At 54.8% G+C, this 19,132-nt stretch overlaps 1 protein-coding gene across 3 annotated transcripts in view; it reads left to right on the top strand.

Annotated features, from left to right (window-relative positions):
- Positions 1-15,453, top strand: part of CDYL (chromodomain Y like) — a 165,012-nt gene extending 149,559 nt beyond the window's left edge. For 2 of the 3 annotated variants that reach the window (XM_051855892.2, XM_070074468.1), the window contains exons 5-7: positions 10,269-10,479; positions 13,274-13,417; positions 14,004-15,453. In XM_051855892.2, the coding sequence (XP_051711852.1) occupies positions 10,269-10,479; positions 13,274-13,417; positions 14,004-14,162 (514 nt within the window). In that variant the 3' untranslated portion in view covers positions 14,163-15,453. Of the gene's footprint in view, positions 1-10,268; positions 10,480-13,273; positions 13,442-14,003 lie in introns of all 3 variants that reach the window. The other variant, XM_051855893.2, reaches the window with a different exon arrangement.
- Positions 15,454-19,132: the final 3,679 nt, after the last annotated feature.

The following is a 19,132-nucleotide window of genomic DNA, read 5'->3' as shown; positions in this document are numbered from 1 at the left end:
GGTAATTCTCAAATATACAATACACTGGGGTTTTTTTAAGATTTTTATATTTTTTTAAAGATTTATTTTACTTATTTGAAAGAGTTACAGAGAGAGGTAGAGACAGAGAGAGAGGTCTTCCATCCGCTGGTTCACTCCCCAGATGGCTGCAACAGCTGGAGCTGCGCCAATCCGAAGCCAGGAGCCAAGAGCTTCTTCCGGGTCTCTCTCGTGAGTGCAGGGGCCCAAAGACTTGGGCCATCTTCTATTCTTTCCCAGGCCGTAGTGGAGAGCTGGATCGGAAGAGGAACAGCCGGGACTAGAACCGGCATCCATATGGGATGCTGGTGCTTCAGGCCAGGGCTTTAACAAACGTCTTCCATTACACAGCGCTGGCCCCTCGATTTTTATATATTTATTTGAAAGAGTCACAGAGAGAGACCTTCCACCCGCTGGCTTACTCCCAAGATGGCTGCAAAGGCCAGGGCTAGGACATGCTGAAGCCAGGAGCCAGGAGCTTCATCCAGCTCTCCCAATGGCTACAGGGGTCCAAACACTTGGGCCATCTTCCACGGCTTTCCCAGACCACCAGCACGGAGCTGGGTAGGAAGTGGAGCGGCCAGGACACAAACTAGAGGACATATGGGATGTTGGCATCGCAGGCAGCGGCTTTACCCCCAGGCCACAATGCCGACCCCCACAGCACTGTCTTGTCCAATGTATGTTTCACATACATGTCACATAGGCTGGTTTTCATTCTGCATAATGGTTTTATACTGTGTGTTGCTTTTTTCATGAAACTATGACTTTAGGTCCTTCCAGTTCCCTGTTGTTGGGTTTTGGCTGCTGTATCCCAGCAACACAAGAGCTTTCCCCACAGCTGCCTGGCTCTGCTGTGAACAGTTCCCTCCTTTATCAAGCCCGCTGCTGCAGGGGGGTTAGAAGTGTCTGACTTTTCAGAGGTTAGTTTTATCTAGCATGAATGAAACCAGAAAGCCTGGTATTCCCCTACGCATGTCTCTAAAGAACACACCCCTAGTGACCCCTAACGACCCTGGTGTCCACCTGCTAATGGACAGATGAGTGAAAAGTACACATACAGACTTGCAAAATGGCAGTGAAGTTGGTTCTGACACCTTCAGCTATGCTGAGGCTGGGACCTGAGTTTCTTTGATGGTCACTGGGCTCTGACTGACTGGGCTGATCAGCACAGCTCTGTGGTCCCCTGAGTGTCCGGGACACTGACTGCAGGGGTGGGGGTGGGACCAGGCCAGGGCATCTCTCAGGGACAGACCTCCCAGAGGTGCCCCAAACAGCCCACCAGAGAGGCCCTCGGCCCCACCCCTGGTGGGGAGGGACAGGCATTGCCAGACCACGTGTGATGTCTTTCAGAATCAAATGAGATGAGCTATTCCTTAATCTTTGTAATATTGCCGCTTTTTAGACTGTCCTGCGATACTTGTGTTTTCGGAAATAGAAATTTTGTGATCTGGTCTCTGGTCTCACAAGTAATTTCAAGCTTGTGGTAATGAGCTGGCGCCACCTTGCTGTCCGGTCTGAGGTTAAGCTGGTTGATCAGTGCCCAGCGGGTACACCACCTCGTGGAGTGGCCGCGTCTTCCATGCGCTCAGCCGAATGCACACACAGCGTTCTGATGGCGGTGGCTCGGCCGTGATCAGGAAGGAGGGAGTGTCGGCCCAGTCCTCCGAGCCTTGGCTCCGTGCTCCTGAGCCCCACTTGTGAATCTTGTGGGTGCCTCACTCCCACGTGACTGGATTGCCTCTGACCGCTGCTGGGTTTGTGGAGCTGGGATTCACAAAACCGGGGGAAGGCTGGGGTGAGGTGGAGCTGGGCGGAGACGGCGTGCGCCGAACCTGCGGTCAGGGGGGTTCTTCCAGCAGCTGCCCACCCCCTTCCGCAGAGGGCAGGGTGCTGTTCTTGGAGCCAGCCAGCCCTGTCCGGGGAATCCCCTCTGGTTTAAGGGAACATGCTTTTGCAGATGGCAGTTTTCTTAGTAAAGCCCAGGCTAGATCTGAAAAATAATTAGTTACCCCTGAATCCCTTAACCTTTCCTCTTGCTCATTTGCACATAAATTAATTGTATCCGGATGAGATCAGCTGAGCGCGCAAAAGCTCTGTGTATGGTTTTTGTTTCTGCGGTGTCTCCTCTAAAAATCCTTAAAACTTTTGGATACAAAGGACTTGGCTGTAGGGAATTTCCCAAAGGAACAGGGAAAGGAGGAGGATGGTGTCGGGCGGCCAGTTCTGTGCCCTGAACTGCTGGCCCACACCCCGGTGCAGAGTGACCGCCGTGAAACAGTCCCCACACCAGTGACGGAGCCAGGACGCCCAGGAGCCAGCCAGCGGCGTGAGGCCTTGGAAGTCTGTGGGGACCTGCAGGGCGCCCTTGGCCGAGCGGCAGATCTGAGGGGGGACAGAGCCAGTGAGTGGACTGCCCCGACCTTGACCTCTCCCCTGCCCAGTGCTTCCTGCTGCAGACGGCCGAGGTCCGAGGGAAGCGAGAGCTCAGCAGATGCAGATGCCAGCTGGCTTTAAACCCCGGGCCTCCGCCCCAGCCCGTTCCTCCCTAGACAGCTGTCTCGGCCGAGCAGCTTGGTACCTGTGAGTGAGAAGATGTTCTGCCCAAGGAACACTTCGTGCTGTCTTTCAGAACTAGCTTTGTGACTAAGCCCGCCCCATCCCTGCCGCACCCAGCACAGCCTTTAACTCGGTCCATGGGTCGTTCAGAGGAAATGAGTGTGGATCCAGTCCCGTGCCTCATATACATTTAAGTGGCCATGCGCTTCGGTTTTAAGGGTTGTTATTTTTTTTTTAAGATATATTTTACTTATTTGAAAGGCATAATTACAGAGAGGGAGAAATAGAGGTTGATCTTCCATTGGCTAGTTCACTTCCCAAATAGCCACAATGTCCAAAGCCAGGAGCCAGGTGCTTCCTCCAGGTCTCCCATATGGGTGCAGGGCTGGCACGTGGGCCATCCTCCACTGCCTTCCCAGGTGTATTAGCAGGGAGCTGGATCAGAAGTGGACAGCTGGGACTTGAGCTGGTACTCATGGGATGCTGGCGTGGTCCTGAATTTAAATGAGTTTGTGTGGACAGTGTTCACCCTGGGCATCTCAGAGCTGAGTTTGTGTGTGGACAGTGTTCACCCTGGGCACCTCAGAGCTGAGTTTGTGTGTGGACAGTGTTCACCCTGGGCACCTCAGAGCTGAGTTTGTGTGTGGACAGTGTTCACCCTGGGCATCTCAGAGCTCACACCAATGTGGCCAGTTCCTGGCCTCCAAGGACGAAAACTGGTTTGGGGGTTCCTTCATGCCACTTCCAGAAGGAACCTCTGGTCTCAGGTGAAGTTCCCAAGTTACCACTCTAAGTAAAAAAACAAAACTGTAATTCCAAAAAAAAAGTCTGCAGCCTGTCACAGTCCATCTGTTTGAGGCCGGGTTTTGTTTATCACAGCCGCGCTTTGCCGTGGAGACAGCAGTGCCACAGTGCTCACTGCCCTCACTGTTTCCCTGTGGAGTCATTTTGTCGTAGACGAGGTGGGGTCTAAGTTCCTATTCCAGGTCCTTTTACCTAGAGAAGCATTCTAAGTACAGGCACAAACACAGGCACAAGATGAAAAAATCTACTTACGGGGCCGGCGCTGTGGTGTGGCAGATTAGGCTGCAGTCTGCAGTGCTGGCATCCCATATGGGCGCCAGTTCAAGTCCTGTCTGCTCCACTTCGGTCCAGCTCCCTGCTACGGCCTGGGAAAGCAACAGAGGACGGCCTAAGTCCTTGGGCCCCTGCACCCACAAGGGAGAACCTGAAGAAGTTCCTGGCTCCTGACTTTGGTCTGGCCCAGCCTGAGCCATTTAGAGAGTGAACCACAGCAGATGGAAGATCTCTCTCAGTCAATCAATCAATCTCTCTCTGGCTTTCAAATAAATAAGTAAATCTTTAAAAGAAAAAAGTCTATTTACAAGGTGAGGAAAACTCACACACACGCATACACGCACACACTGGTCAGGGATAGAGTGGGCCAGGAAGGGAAAGTGTTGTAGAGAGAAGTACAGACAGTGCCTTAGCACCTGTCTGGTCTGCAGAGAGAACCCCGCCCAGTTGCTGGCTTCTTTTGCGCTTAGAAGGGGAGTGCTTACATGGTTACTGCCCCAGGTCCCAGGTGAGGGGAGATGCATCCTGGGAAAGGGGTTATTAGACTGACTGACGAGCGGATAGGATTCCACAGGGCAGGGCAGATGTGGCTTCCAGCTCACGGCCCCCGTCTAGCTTCCTGCCTTGCGCCCTCTCGTTGCCCACTCAGAGATTTCTGACCTTCAGTCTTAGGGCGTCCTGCTGAGGGACTCGGATTCATCATCTCTTCTGTACCTGCTTCCTGCTGATCCGGGGCCGTAGCCCTGCCATCCTGGGTCTGGAAATCTCTCCCATCTCATCTAATGACCCTTCTTATGAGCTGGAGAATTTTCCTCAGCCACTGCCAGTGGTCATCATCACTTTGCGGAGTTGTCAGGTTCTGAAACGGGCAGGTTTATCCATCAGATGAATGAAACTGAAAAACCTGGAGGGCCCTTTAAGAAAGGAAGACTCTGTCTTACTCTTTCCCAGATAGTGGTGCCAGCAGACTGTCCCTGTGCAGGCTACGTAGAACCATAAAGATTGTTAGTGTCTTTTCCAGGGAACACGCCTGTGTTGGAGCAGAGGTGACAGGTTCCGGTAGTGACTGCACGTGCCCCCCACCACCACCCTGTCGGTGTATACGCAGAGTCCCGTCAGCTTCCTGGGACAACCTGAGAGTAGCCAGGCTCGAAGACTTGCCGTACAAGCCGGCCGGAGTAGAGGCTGTGTGGTCCAAAGCAAAAGACGGATTCTGAGAACTGGCTCCACGTGGCGTAGCAGGGGGGTTCCAGTATTACATCGAAAGAACGCACTAAGGAGCTTGTCCTGCCGTAGCAGCTTCCAGAGCGAATCAGGAGAAGAGGTAGATAAGACGTGTCTGCCTGCGTTAAAGCAACAGCCTTGAGATGAGAAAAGCAAAAGCTTCACTTAACTGTTTTGCCTTTAAAAGTTATTTAAGATCTTCGATTGGTTCACGAGAGTAAGACAGACTCGTCTTTCCTGTGTACCTGTAAAGACTCATCTTTCCCGTGTACCTGTAAAGACTCGAGCTGACAAAATCCTTGGCAAATGGATCCAGGCAGGTGTCCCGGGCAGCACCTGGCAGGGTCTTGCAGTTGGTGTGAGGGATCTGGCACTGGGAGGATGTTATTGCCGTGCTCCATCAGAACCTTCTGAACCTGGCCTAAATCAGTAATGTACTTTGTCTGATCTTGAGTCGGAATCAGGAGGATGTCAGAGGTGCGGAAAAGCCTCCACGTAGCATCTCAAATAGACTAAGCTTTAGGCAGCCGTGGGCACCGTCCTCGTTCTGATGAGGCCAGTGGGCTGCAGTTGACGCCGTGTTTCTGAGGCCTCTCGGCAAACCTTAGCTGGAATGTTCTTAAGACTATATGTTAGCCTTTTCGACTTTACCTGATGACTGAGGTCTCCAGGAGCGCAGAGATAAGAAATCTGTAGGGCGGTAGCTACCTGTTGAATTGCCAACACCGTGCAGTCCTGTTCTTTAAGTACCCAAGACACTGTTTGTGTTAGAGCTCCTCTGCCCAGATGGGTGAAGTCGCGTATTTCCCTAACGCTCGTCCACTGAGAGGCCATTGGAAGCGTAACCTTCTGACCCACAGTCCACCGTCTCTCTCACCTTCTCTATGACCTCACTGTGGCTGGGCCACGCCATCTCTGGCTCTGTATAGTACGGGTTTAGTTATCTCTACAGGCTGAGGTAGGAAAGCCATTTCTAGAGCCTGCTGTGTAGCCATTCTGGTCCTTCGGAAGGCACCTGTGGCTCTCTGTCCAGTAAAGAGGGTCTGGGTCAGGACACTTGAAAGCCTTATATGAGGGATGGCTGTCCGTAATACAGCTTCCTCTCTCTGGGTGCCAGAGCGGCTTTCCTGGGGTCAGAGTACATCCTGGGTCGTGTACCTCTTGCATAGAAGTCGGAGCCTTTGTTGGAGGAGCTCTGGGTCCCGGCGCTCGCAGACCTGTGTCTAAGGGGACGCAGAGGAGCGCACCCTCTGGGGGAGGGTTTGGCAGAAGAGGGTGAACAGGAGCGACGGCCCTTACTAGCCCTGAGGTCCTCAGCTGTTCTGCATTCCCCATCTGGTTTCTAAAGCACGCAGAACAGGAGTTTTACAAGAAGGCTGACATGGAGCCAAGAGCCCACGTTTGAAAACCTCAATCAGTCGTTGAAGTCCCTGTCTGGTTCCTGCTTACACGGGACGCTAACACCGGTGAGGAGATGCAGTCCTCTCTCTTAAGAAAACTGACAGGCAGAGTGTGTGTAGCAAATCCAGGTGTTCCTGGTCCCAAACGTGAGGAGCTACTTTTTTTTTTTTTTTTTTTTTTAAGATTTTCTTTATTTACTTGAGAGAGAGTGTTACAGACAGTGAGAGGGAGAGACAGAGAGAAAGGTCTTCCATTTGCTGGTTCACTCCCCAAATGGCCACAGTGGCCGGAATTGAGCTGATCCAAAGCCAGGAGCCAGTAACTTCTGGGTCTCCCATGCGGGTGCAGGGCCTAGGACCTGGGCCATCTTCTACTGCTTTCCCAGGCCACAGCAGAGAGCTGGATCAGAAGTGGAGCAGCTGGGACTTGAACTGGCGCCCACATGGGTTGCCAGCACTGCAAGCTGCAGCTTTACCCGCTATGCCACAGCGCTGGCCCCAGTGACTGCTTCTCTGCATTGGGCACGGACCACAGAGGTCCTTCATGGAGAGACTCTCCTGGCTTTCCACACCCGAACGCTCTCCTGTGGGCTTTTCAGCCAGACTGAATGCCCTTTGGGCGATTCCTAGGCTGAGTGCTGCTACCGTAACTTCCGTCTTACCCCTCTGCTGCGTAGACGGCTTCCTCTGTCGGAGCACCCTGTCTACACTAGTACTAAACACCTGAAACGCTGTCTTTACCATGTGGCTCAGGGGATTTGGGGTCCCTTGGCGGGTTTTTGAAGCTGTGCTCTCAGAAGTGAGTCCATAGGAATGCCTGCAGAACTGAGCAGCTGAACAGGCTCCTCATAGCTTCTGCGAAGACAGAGGCAGACGTGGCTCCCTACAGGCCGAAGTGTGCTTAAGCGTGGGACTTACAGATTGATTTGGGCCTTAGAATCTCTTCTTGCAATCCAAAGTGGGGCTCGCAGCCTAAACCAGCCCTCTGGGGCTCCCTGATGTAGCCAGCCCAATGAGGGGGCTCCCCACCGTAATCTGGGGTATTACCCATTGCCCCTTATATAAGGAACTCAGCATGCCTGGGGTAAAACGGCCCCCAGGGGACTTAAGTCATGAAGGGGCGGTGTACCCAGAGACAAATCTGTGTGGTAGATTCCCCACAAACCTGCAAGTAAGAGGCCGCTACCGCCATCACTAGAATACATCTAGGAGGCATAGCCTCATGCAGGGAATTCCTGGGTGAGACTCCGCACCATGGAAGCAGAAGCAGAGTGCTGAGTGCATCTCTCGGCCTTTGACCTGCAGGTTCTCAGGGAGTTTATTCTGCCGTGCCTAAGAGGGCTATGACCTTAGGCACCTGAGGTGCCTACCTGGGCATCCAAATATTGAAAGCCCCTTTGTACCATCAGCAAGGAACTTATCCCCAGGAAGCACCAAAGCCCCACAACTGGAGTGCATTCCTGAGTGGTAAAAACCAGCATAAAGCCGGTGGGAAAAGCACGGCTGACCAGGAGCGCTGCAGGTGATGGGGGGGGGGGGTCTATTACCCATCTTCCAGCGAGGGTGGACGTCCCATGGGGCCGCCACATGTTTCACTTGGGGCTGCATATTGGAGGCGGGAGTCCTCTCCCTTCTCTGTAGGATGTGGCACCTCCACCGTGTTCGAGATAGGCGTTCCACCTTGCACCCTACAGAACCCATTCCACTGGCAAATGAAAAACCATGTGCACTGATCTGAACAAGGGAAACACCATGATGCAAAAAAAATTTTTGTTATTTATTTGTTATTTTTATTTACACGAAATGCAGAGTTGGAGACCTTCAGTCCTCTGGGAGCTCCCTGAATGGCCACAACAGCCGGGCTAGGCCGGGCTAGGCCGGGCTAGGCCAGGAGTCTGGAGCTTCTCCTGGGTCTCCACGTGGGCACATCCTCTGCTGCTTTGCCAGGTGCATTAGCAAGGAGCTGGATGGGAAGTCAAGCAGCCGGGTCTCAACCCGGTGCCCATGTGGGATGCCGGCATGGCAGACGCAGGCTCAGCCCTCCACCGCAGCGCCAGGCCTGGCCGTGTCTTTCCTGTGAGGCAGGTGGAAATGGAGCTACTGTGCCCCCCCCCCCACCATGCTTTGTATGAGGCCACTCTGGGGATGGTTCGGGCTGGGGTATCTGGTTTGGGCTGGGGTATCCGCTGAGGATAAGAAACCTATCTCCAACTTGGCCTTTGACCCCAGATCCTCAAAAGGCCACACAACTGAAGCAGCCTCAGGCATGCACTACCGTAGCTTGTTTGAATCTCCTGTCTGAAGGGCGGCTGTGCCTGCTCATTAACCCCAGTGCGATCCTGTAACAGTGCCTGAGGCAGCCCCTTCGCTCCGGCTCAGTGCAAGGATCCTGCAGGCCTTGTGGGGGTGGGGCGGGCTGAGGTCTGCACCAGGGCTGCTTGATTCTGCCCCCCTCCCCCGCCTATACACAGGCACTCGTCTGCACCATGCTCACCTCCCCCAACCTGCCTTTTCCAAAAACTCTGCCCCATCCCGTCAGTGTCTGGGTGGGGGAGGGACTCGAGGATGCTGAGTCATGACTCGGAGATCAGACCCGGTGCTCCGGCCTTGCCTGGCTGACTGGGGTGCGCATCTGGCTGGCTGTTCCAGCTCAAAGGCGAGGAGCGGAGAGGCTCTAATCCTCAGTTTTGATGTGGAACTCGGGCTGCCTCGGGGTGGCTTCCGTTTGTTTTGGTGGGTGTTCCTCTTTTCTTTATTATTTATTTATTTGAAAGGCAGAGTTACAGAGAGAGAGAGAGGTCTTCCATCTGCTGGTTCACTCCCCAGATGGCCTCAGCAGCCAGAGCTGTGCCAATCGGAGCCAGGAGCTTCCTCCAGGTCTCCCACACAGGTGCAGGGGCCCAAGCACTTGGGCCATCCTCCACTGCTTTCCCAGGCCACAGCAGAGAGCTGGACTGGAAGAGGATCAGCTAGGACTAGAACCGGTGCCTATATGGGATGCCGGCACTGCAGGCGGCGGCTTTACCGGCAAAGCCACAGGCCGCCGCCCCCCCCCCCCCCCCCCCCCCGGCGCGCTCTTCATCCTTTTAGACTGCATTCAGTTTGACAAACAACCTCAGAGCCTACAAGACCTCCCATCCTCCCATTTGGGGAAGAACGTGCATATTCCCAGGATGGTGTGGACCTCACCCTACCCTAAATTGAAAGCCAGCCTACTTTTCCAGGCTGATCCTAAAACAAATCCCGAAACAGCGTTGGCTCTGTTTAGTAAGAGAAACCACAGCTCCGGGAAGGCTGCCGCAGCCTGACCTCGCTCTCCACCGACAGAGCTCCCACTGCACGTGGTGGGACGCGGGTGGCATACAGGCGTGTGCCTCACTCTGCTTGCTTGTTCACCTGTGTCTCGAGCTAAGCCTAGAAGCCTAGGCGGTGGTCACGTGGCACCTCCCGCAGGCCCCAGGTGAGGGAGATACATCCTGGGAGAGGGACAGGTGACTGGCAGGCATCTCGGTCTGGCTCAGGAAGCCTGTGGATTCGGGATACTCAGGGAGCGGCCCCGGCCCCAGCCCCAGCTTCCTGCTCTTCTCCCGGGATGGTGTCTCGCCGGTCAGGTAAAGCCTCTGATGTTCATAGGCTCCTCCTGCCTTCCAGGAAAGAAAGGCAGAGGAGCCAGGTGTGTGGTCCAACAGCCCAGAGCCTCTGCAAACACAAAAGCAGCCGCAGGCGGCCCGGCCGCACGGCCTCCAGGCTGTCCCCCAGCCTCACCGGGCACAGTAAATAAATCCAGGGTCCCAGCGTCCCAGAGGAGGCCCGAAGCAAATGCCAGGGCTAATTTCTGCAGCTTGCATCTCACTGGATTTTTTTCATAATAGATCACCTTATGATAATGTGTATTATATGTAATAATATATGATTTAAAATGGATTTTTTCCATCTGTTCAGATATGCCGTGTTTGAGTGATCCCCCCCCCATTTGTTCTTCTGTTCTAGAAACTTCGTGAATACTTTCATTCAGTTTAAGAAGCCCATTATCGTAGCGGTCAACGGCCCGGCCATCGGCCTCGGCGCGTCCATCCTGCCTCTCTGTGACGTGGTGTGGGCGAACGAGAAGGCCTGGTTCCAGACGCCATACACCACCTTCGGGCAGAGTCCCGACGGCTGCTCCACCGTCATGTTCCCCAAGATTATGGGAGGAGCCTCTGTGAGTACCTCGCTCTAGAAAGTGCCGCGAAGACATGGCGGTGCCGGTTGTGCAGTCAGTACGTCCCCCGTGTGCTGCTCTGGGGGGCTCCCCGCCAAACACACGCGTTGTGCAGACTAGGACTCAGTAGCGCGCTCCTGGCCACCTCAGGGAGGAGCTGCAGCGTGGCGGCGTAATTAACCCGGACCCCCACACCCTGCAAACACCCAGACTCTGCCCCAGAGAGCAGCGCTCCGCCCCGGAACCCGACCTAAAAGCTGCACTTTGAAGAGGGAGCAAAGCTGTGCAGGATAAGAGGGCTTTTTTATTGATGTGAAAGGCAGAGTTACAGAGAGGGGAGAGAGAGGTCTTCATCTGCTGGTTCACTCCAGTGCTGAGCCAGGCCAAAGCCAGGAGTCGGGAGCTTCTTCCAGGTCTCCCGGATGGGCACAGGGGCCAAGCACTTGGGCTGAGCCATCTTCTGCTTTCCTAGGCCAGGAGCAGGGAGCCGGGACAGAAGTGGAATAGCTGGAACTTGAACCTGCACCCATATGGGATGCTGGCGTCACCGGCGGTGGCTTTACCCGCTGTGCCACAGTGCCGGCCCTTTTCTAATTGTTTAAACAAATGCAAGGGGATAATGCTTGTATCGGGGCGTGCCTGCCTCCATTGCTTGGTCTGGAAGTAGAGCGCGAGGGAGGGTCGCCCGGCCTCTCCGGAAGCAGGCACTGGAGACAGGTGTGGCAGGCTGGGGGGGCCTGTCGGAGTCGGGAGAGGGAAACGCGGGGCCGTGGCAGCGCAGCAGCCCCGTGGCCTGTCCCGGTTCCCCATGGTAGATCACTGTTCATTTATGTCCATCATCCCTGGGGCCCGGTGGCCGGTTGTGCCGCGGGAGTCCCCAAAGCTGCTGGGCATCCGGCTCCTGACAGTGCAGCCTGCGGCCGGGGCAGCAAGGCCTCCCTGGGAGAGGCTCTCGGCGGCCCAGCTGTGCGGCCTCCTCCTCCTGCAGCCCGGCACACCACAGTGGGTGGCTGACCTGGTCTGCCAAGTGGCCACTCTGCATGGTGCTGGGGCCAGGGAGCTCTTGGGTCTGTGGCCCCGCAAGGGACCCGCCCAGGTGTGCGGACACCCGCGGAGCCGTCCTTTCCTGCTGTCACGTCAGCGCAGCACCTGGGCAGTACGCACTCCCTCCTCCCAGGTGAAGATGGGCTGTATCTGTGCCACTGGCCTCGTCCTTCCCCAGGCCACCCCCACCTGACGCTGTGCGGTCCGCGGCGGAGTCGCTCAGTGAGGTTTCTCTGCAGCCATCTCACGTCACGGGGGTCCTGACGGCTGCTGCGGGGCAGCCAGCAGAGGCCCAGCAGCCTCACCTGGGCTCGTTTGGGAGTGGCTTCTCCAGAGAAGTCCGAAATGTGGGCGTCCTGGCCTCTCCCGCTGTGTGCCTCTAGGGACCTGTGACGCCGGTGCAGACACACGGGGCAGATCTGGGGGAGCAGGAGACGCACTGGCCGGGGTGCCACGCCGGGGCCACTCGGGAACTGTCGTAGACACTGTGGTGGACAATGGAAGGGCGCTGCCGCCCGCGTTCGGGGTCCTGCTCGGCAGGAGGCGGGGGCGGAGCCCAGAGAATGGCAAGGCCCTTCCCCGGGGTTCACCAGCAAGAATGGCCCTCCTGGGCGGCTGAGAGGTCGCCCTGCCGCGGCTGCCCCATTCCCTGTGCTGCTCCCAGACCCCGTCCAGCCCCCTCGCCTCGCCCCCTCTGCTATCTTCGTGTCTGAACTGAAAGAGCGCTGTTTGACTTTCCTCTGACATTGCTCATTTGGGTGAATGGTTACACAACACCTAACTTTAAATATAAAGGGGCCAGCGCTGTGGCACAGCAGGTAACGCCAGACCTGGCTGCTCCACTTCCGATCCAGCTCTCTGCCGTGGCCTAGGAAAACAGTGGAAGGTGGCCCAGTTCCTTGGGCCCCTGCACCTGCATGGAAGACCCTGAAGAAGCTCCTAGCTTTGGATTGGCACAGCTCCGGCCATTGCGGCCAATTGGGGGTGAACCAGCAGATGGAAGACCTCTCTCTGTGTCTCCTTCTCTCTCTGTGTAACTCTTTCAAACAAATAAATCTTTTAAATGTAGAGATCAAGATAGAGACAGAGAGATCTTCCATCTGCTGATTTACTCCTCAAACGGCTGCAATGACCAGGCCTGGGCCAGGCAAGAGCCAGGAGCTTCATCCCGGTCTCCCAGGTGGAGGCAGCGGCCTAAGGGCTTTGGCCATCTTCTGCTTTCCTAGGCACATTAGCAGGGAGCTGGATCAAAAGGAGAGCAGCCACGCCCCGAACGAGCACCCGTTTGGGATGCCAACATCACAGGCAGTGGCTTAACCTGCTACGCCATAGCGTTGGCCCCTGCATTTGGTTGAGCAGTGTATGTTAACAGCCAAGCCATCAAGAGTGGGCTCCAAGACGAGTGGCAGCCACGGCCACTGGACACTGCACGTGTTGAGACCGGGCCCCCAGGCCGGCCTCGGACGCAGAAGCGTTGCGTGGTGGTTCCCGCCTGCCTCCGGTCCACGCGGGCCTCGTTGTCCCAGGGTGGTTTTATGCATGGAGGGAGCTCACTCGGAGCATGGAGGAGGAGGTCGGCAGCCGCGGAAGCTGCCCGATGGCGCCCTGCACGCTGCCCGCCTCAGCAGCCCCAGGCGGTGGCCGGAGTCCAGCGCCGCGTGCGCCTGGCCCGAGGCGGGGTTTCCGGGTGGGTCTTCCCCGCCCGCCCCCCCTCGCACGTCACATGACCGCAGCTCCTCTCTCCTTCCAGGCCAATGAGATGCTGCTCAGCGGGCGGAAGCTGACCGCGCAGGAGGCCTGCGGCAAAGGCCTGGTCTCGCAGGTGTTTTGGCCGGGAACCTTCACCCAGGAAGTCATGGTTCGAATCAAGGAGCTCGCCTCGTGCAATCCAGTTGTACGTCCGATGAGTTCCCTTCCGGTAGTCCTGCTTTTAAAGGGCAGCCTTTCTCCCAGACAGCTCGCACACGGGACAGGCTTCCCAAACCCTGGCGACAGACAGGCTACACTGGATGCCATGGCTCCAGACCTGCTCACCGGGCCCTTTGCACGCGCCCAGGAGCCAAAGGCATGGACTTGAGTCTGGATTGAGTTCCTGGCGATGTCCTGGGAGGGCCCACGTAGAGCGCTCCGTCCCTCACCCCAGGGCCTCCCACAACCACACGTTTAGTGCTTCTGTTGCCCCTGTTCCACGTGCAGCGTGACGTCCAGTCTTCCAGCACAGGACGAGCCGCGTCCTAGTCTCCGCTCCCCCAGCCCCACGTCAGGTCCCTTCTAGAAAGTGCCACGTGTCGGAACAGAACCCGTGCGCTGCCAGGCACCTCCTACGATGGAGGTTCCCCCGGGCTGTTCAGGGTCAGGTGCAGTACAGAGCTCTCCCCTGCTGGTGCGGGTGGCTGAGCGCACGGCGTGGCGCTGTCCTGTGTGTGGGTGGCAGGCCCGCGGTGGCCTCGGGTCCGGCTGACGCGTGCTTGTCGCCGCAGGTGCTGGAGGAGTCGAAGGCGCTGGTGCGCTGCAGCATGAGGGTGGAGCTGGAGCAGGCCAACGAGCGCGAGTGCGAGGTGCTGCGCAAGATCTGGGGCTCGGCGCAGGGCATGGACTCCATGTTGAAGTACCTGCAGAGGAAGATTGACGAGTTCTGACGGGCGGGCGGCCCAGCCTCGCGGCCCCCATCGCGTCCGCCCGCACACGGGAAGCAGGCCTGCAGACATCCGCGCTATTTATTATGGAGGAGTTTTGAAAGTACTGTAACTTTAAAATAAATAACTACAAAACTCCTTTGTCCACCGTCATTATTTGTACTTATCTACACACAAGAGTAAGTGTAGCTGCTCCTGGAAGTGCTGAGTTTGGTTTTCTTTGGCTAGTACTGTACTTTAAAAAAAGAAGAAGAAGTGTGCTTTGTTTGAGTGGCAGAGAAGTCTGGAGTAATGTTTGTTTTCCTTGTTCTTTTCCCTTTCCTTCTAGAACGCAGACTCTAAAGGGGGGATTAGCCATCTTCTGTCTCCCAGAAGGGACAGACAGGTCGGAGTCTGAGCCGGAGCCCCGGGGGCCCTGTCCAGGGCGCGGGCAGCACTTGGCTGCGACCAGCCCTTCCCCACTTAACCCGGGGAAGCCGCTGTCGCTCGGAGAAAAGCTGGTTTTGCAGTATTAGTGAGTCACTGAATAGCGCAAGCCTGAGTAAGTTACAAGTTAGCCTTAGTGGGTTTTAAATAGTTTTTCTGACCCTCTTGAAAAAAATAACTACATAAGTGCTTCTTGTTGCTGGGTGAGAAATACTACTTTATATACAGTTTTGGGTTTCTATTTGCAGATATGATTGATGTATTACACCAAAAAAAGTATTTTTATGTTTATAAAGTGTAATTTTTAGGTTCACTTGGAGTATATTTTATTTAATAAGTTAAAATTCTTTGGCACACTATTAAATGCAAGAACTTTCCACACACACACACACACACACACACAAGGACTGCCTTCTGTTGGACAGGTCTGGTCCTGGGCTCTGCTCTTCCGTCTGTGTAATGAACCCAGTGCAGCGTGGTGCTCTAGAGCGCCCCCTGTGCATAGACGCGTGCATTCCTTTCAGGAGCGGGGACTGAGTGCCCGCCGCAGGCGCCTGGGGCTAGGCGGCCTGCAGGGCTTGCAATCCTATTGAATGTATGAAGAATGAAATAAAATCAAAACCCTATTTTTGTACAGTTTTGCAGTTTATACGTAGAACTGACCACCTCCCCGGCCGCGTGGAGAGCTGTACAGTGTATAAACCTGCCTTTGCCTTGGATTGATTGGTACAGTATTTTTGCATCTGTGGGACCTACTTTTTCGTTCCGTAGTTTGAACTATATATAAACTGTACAATCTGTAAAGTTTTTATAGAATAAATATTCAGCTGTGAAAACTGGTTAAATAAAACTAATATTTCGTAACACATCTGAGATGTGGCTCGTGCTTCTTGGCTTGCGGGGGTTCTTGGGAGTTTGGCCTTTCTGATGAGAGACACACAGGAGCGTGGAGCATGGCGGGAGAGCACACTGTGCAACTCCCCGGCTTGGGGCCAGAGCCACCATGCTCCCCGCCCCTCCCCACCGTGTGTCAGTCATCCCCTTGTTTCTCTTTCAAAGAACATATTCCTCAGGTCCATTCACTGGTTCTGCCTGGTTCTGACCACATCGCCTATAAAGCCTCCTTTGCACTTTTAACTCAGTATTGCAGGAGATTTCCCTCTTCCTGTGGAGTTGTAGCTTACTCCCTGTCTACACGAGCCTACAGCTCGGAGGCTTTCATTCCATCTCACAGGTAAGAAACCGGAAGCACTGGACACTGGGCTCAAGTCCCCACGAGCGCCTGGTCAGGTAGGACATGACTTCTAGCCCAGGTCACTGGCAGAGCCCTGACCCAGCACAGCGCCTGACGCCTGGCTTCTAGAGTCCCCCCAGGGAGCTGACTCGGCGGCCGCCCTCGGGTTGGGGTATCCACATCCCCTCTTTGCTGCAAACCTTACACTTCCGCATTGAGAAGCCAGAGTAGGAGGAGCGCTGGCAGTGCCGGTGAGATTAGGTTCTTGCCAGGGGTGGTTGAGGGTCTCTAGGTGGGTGTCAACCTTGACGCAGCAGTAGAGAATAGCACAGGTGCACTGAATTCGGCTATAGAGGAAAACACAGGAGCTGTCAACACACAGGAGAACGTGGACCCAGAAGCTCCCACCTGTAAGCAGTCATCTGCAGGAATGAACTCGTGATGGAATACACAATAAAGACGTGTGTGGTTCCCAGCAGTGAAAGGTTGGGGCTGACACCTGTCTGTTAGTAGGGCTTTGGCTGAGCGATTACAGACGGTCCAGGACTTAGTGATGGCTGGGCCTGCTCTCCTCTATGCTGCACTAGCATTCAGTGGGCGCCAGACCTCAGACTGCACGGTTGCTAGGAGGACGCGGTGCGACGCAGCTCGCCCAGGCACCCCCAGCATCACCAGAGGAAACTGGGCACTTGTGTGCTGGGGGCTGGGCTGGAGGGTCCACAGGGGGAGGTGGGCCTCATGCCTTTCCAGCCTAGGACGTTCTCAGAATGGGCTTCCCAGGAGGTAACCCCACCACTTAGTGGAGGGTGTGTACAGCAGTGAAAAGAGTGGAAACGTGATGAAACAGCTGGCACCAAGACTGTCACACTGTAAGACTTTGAAAGGTGCCATAAACGTTCTCCGATGGATCAGGCTGCGTCCCCTGGGTGTGCAGACTGCACAGCCCTCTGGGAAGCAGAGGTGGGCTGTAGCACGAGGGCCAGCAGTGACAGCGCCGCCACGCCTGCCGTCTCGTGAACACTCGCAGCTTGTCCTGAGAATGCTCGCCAGGTATCAGTGTGATGGCACAGCATACGATACGTGCACTTGCAAAGTCTGCGATGGGCTGGCTGAGTGTGGATGTTCAGTCCTGGGAGGGGGATCGTGCTGGAGCCCTGGGGCTCGAGGCAGGGAAAGCGGGGCCCCGGGGGCCTCGCCAGCCTCCGTGGCCACCCCCCTCTTGTTTGGCTGCAGCACACACACTCTCTCTGGTGCTCAGATGCACAAGTGTCACAGGTCCTCTGAGCAAGCAAAGTGTGTTGCAGAACTGGCGCCCACCAGAGTGACACATGTCGGAAGAGGGGCGACCCCAGGGATACAGGACTCACCAGCTGGCCTGTTCCTGCCGGTGGGAAGTGCCAGCTCCTTTTGCCCACATTCCATCTGGTGCCCAAGTGGCGGCTTTAACTGCCACACCATAATGCCAGCTCCCATGCATTGTGTGTGTGCGTGTGTGTGTGTGTGTGTGCACACGCACATCACCTATATGGAACCCTGGCTAGGACCACTAGACAGAAGGTGAACAAGGAAGCAGACGTCTTGAGCAACATCACAAACCGCCCCGACCCGGCTCGCAGCCACAGAACGCTCCAGCAGCAGCAGAGATGTTCTGTGCACGTGCACTGCACGCCAGGACTTTGGGCAGCGCACAGATCTCAGCTGAAAAGTGGAATGAAATGGCATCAATAGAAATCAGGGGCATTCAACAAGATGTAGAAATTAAACAGACATTCCTAAACACCAGGCCAGAGGGGAAACCACAAGAGAAGAAAATACTTCGCAAAGAAGACACAACAGCAAAACACATGATCGAGTAGATAACAAAATTCCTATACTAAAGAAGTAGAAAGGCTGGCGTTGCGGCTAATCCTCCACCTGTGGCACCAGGTTCTAGTCCCGGCCGGGGCGCCGGATTCTGTCCCGGTTGCTCCTCTTCCAGGCCAGCTCTCTGCTGTGGCCCGGGAAGACAGTGGAGGATGGCCCAAGTGCTTGGGCCCTGCACCCCATGGGAGACCAGGAGGAAGCTCCTGGCTTTGGATCGGCACAGCATGCTGGCCGTGGCAGCCATTTAGGGGGTGAACCAACAGAAGGAAGACCTTTCTCTCTGTCTTCTCGCTCACTGTCTAACTCTGCCTGTCAAAAAATAAAAAATAAAAGTAGAAAGATGACTCAATATTACAATCTTCTACCTTAAGAAATTAGAAAAAGAACAGCAAACTAAACTAATAGCAAGTAGAAGGAAGGAAATTAACAAAGCAGAAACAAGCGACATGGAGAATAGAAAAACCGTAGAGAAAAATCAACTAAACCAAAAGGTGTTTCTTTGAAAAGATCACTACAATTGATGCAGCGGTAGCTAGACCGACCAAGGAAATAAGAGAAAATAGTCACACTAGTACAATCAGGAATGAAAAGACAACACTAGCTACCTTGCAGAGACAGAAATGATTATAAGGAAATACTGTAAAACTATACAGATCCGACAAGCTGGGGGAAACCCAAGACGAAAAGACAGAATCAGTAATCAAAACACTTCTCACAAAAAAGGAAAAAAAAGCCCAAGACCAAACAGCTTCATTCATAAATTCTATCCAGTGTTTAAAAAGGCAGCAATGCCAAGCCTTCATGAAGATGACGGAACACTTCTTAGCTTGTCCTGTGAGGCTAGCGCTACGCTGATCCCCTGCAGACGTCACAAGAAACCACAGGCCAGCATTCCTTATCGGGCAGATGCTGTGGTGCAGTGGGGTGCCTGTGTCCCATACTGTGTGCCAGCTCAAGTCCCAGCTACTCGTCCGATCTTGCAACTCAATAATAGAGAAAATAACCCAATTTTTTTTAATTGGCAAAAGATCTAAACAGATATTTCCCTGAAGAAGGTATGCAAATGGATGATAAACACATGGAAAGATGCTCGTTAGCATGGCCACGAGGGAAATGCTCCCATCTCCCAGTGTCCGGGACACCCAAGGAAGTGAGGAGGAGCCAGGAGCTCTTGGACTTTCTCATTCTCCAAAAATAAATCGATTGGCTCTTGAATTTTGGAAGTAACCTCTCAGTTATCCTTGCTATCCAAACCTATGCTCTCAATCTCCAGACTCACATGAAGTTAGACAAGTTTTTTAAACAGGCATTAGTTTCTTTGAAAGGCAGAGTTACAGAGAGAGGGAGAAATGAACACAAAAAGATCCTCTGTCCACTGGTTCACTCCCCTAATGGCCACAACAGCCAGAGCTGGGCCAAGCTGAAGCCAGGAGCCAGGAGCTTCGCTGGG

This window comes from Oryctolagus cuniculus, chromosome 5, assembly GCF_964237555.1.
Source record: "Oryctolagus cuniculus chromosome 5, mOryCun1.1, whole genome shotgun sequence".
Lineage (NCBI taxonomy): Eukaryota > Metazoa > Chordata > Mammalia > Lagomorpha > Leporidae > Oryctolagus > Oryctolagus cuniculus.
Note: the sequence above shows the minus strand (reverse complement) of the source record. Positions and strands in the feature narration are given on the sequence as shown.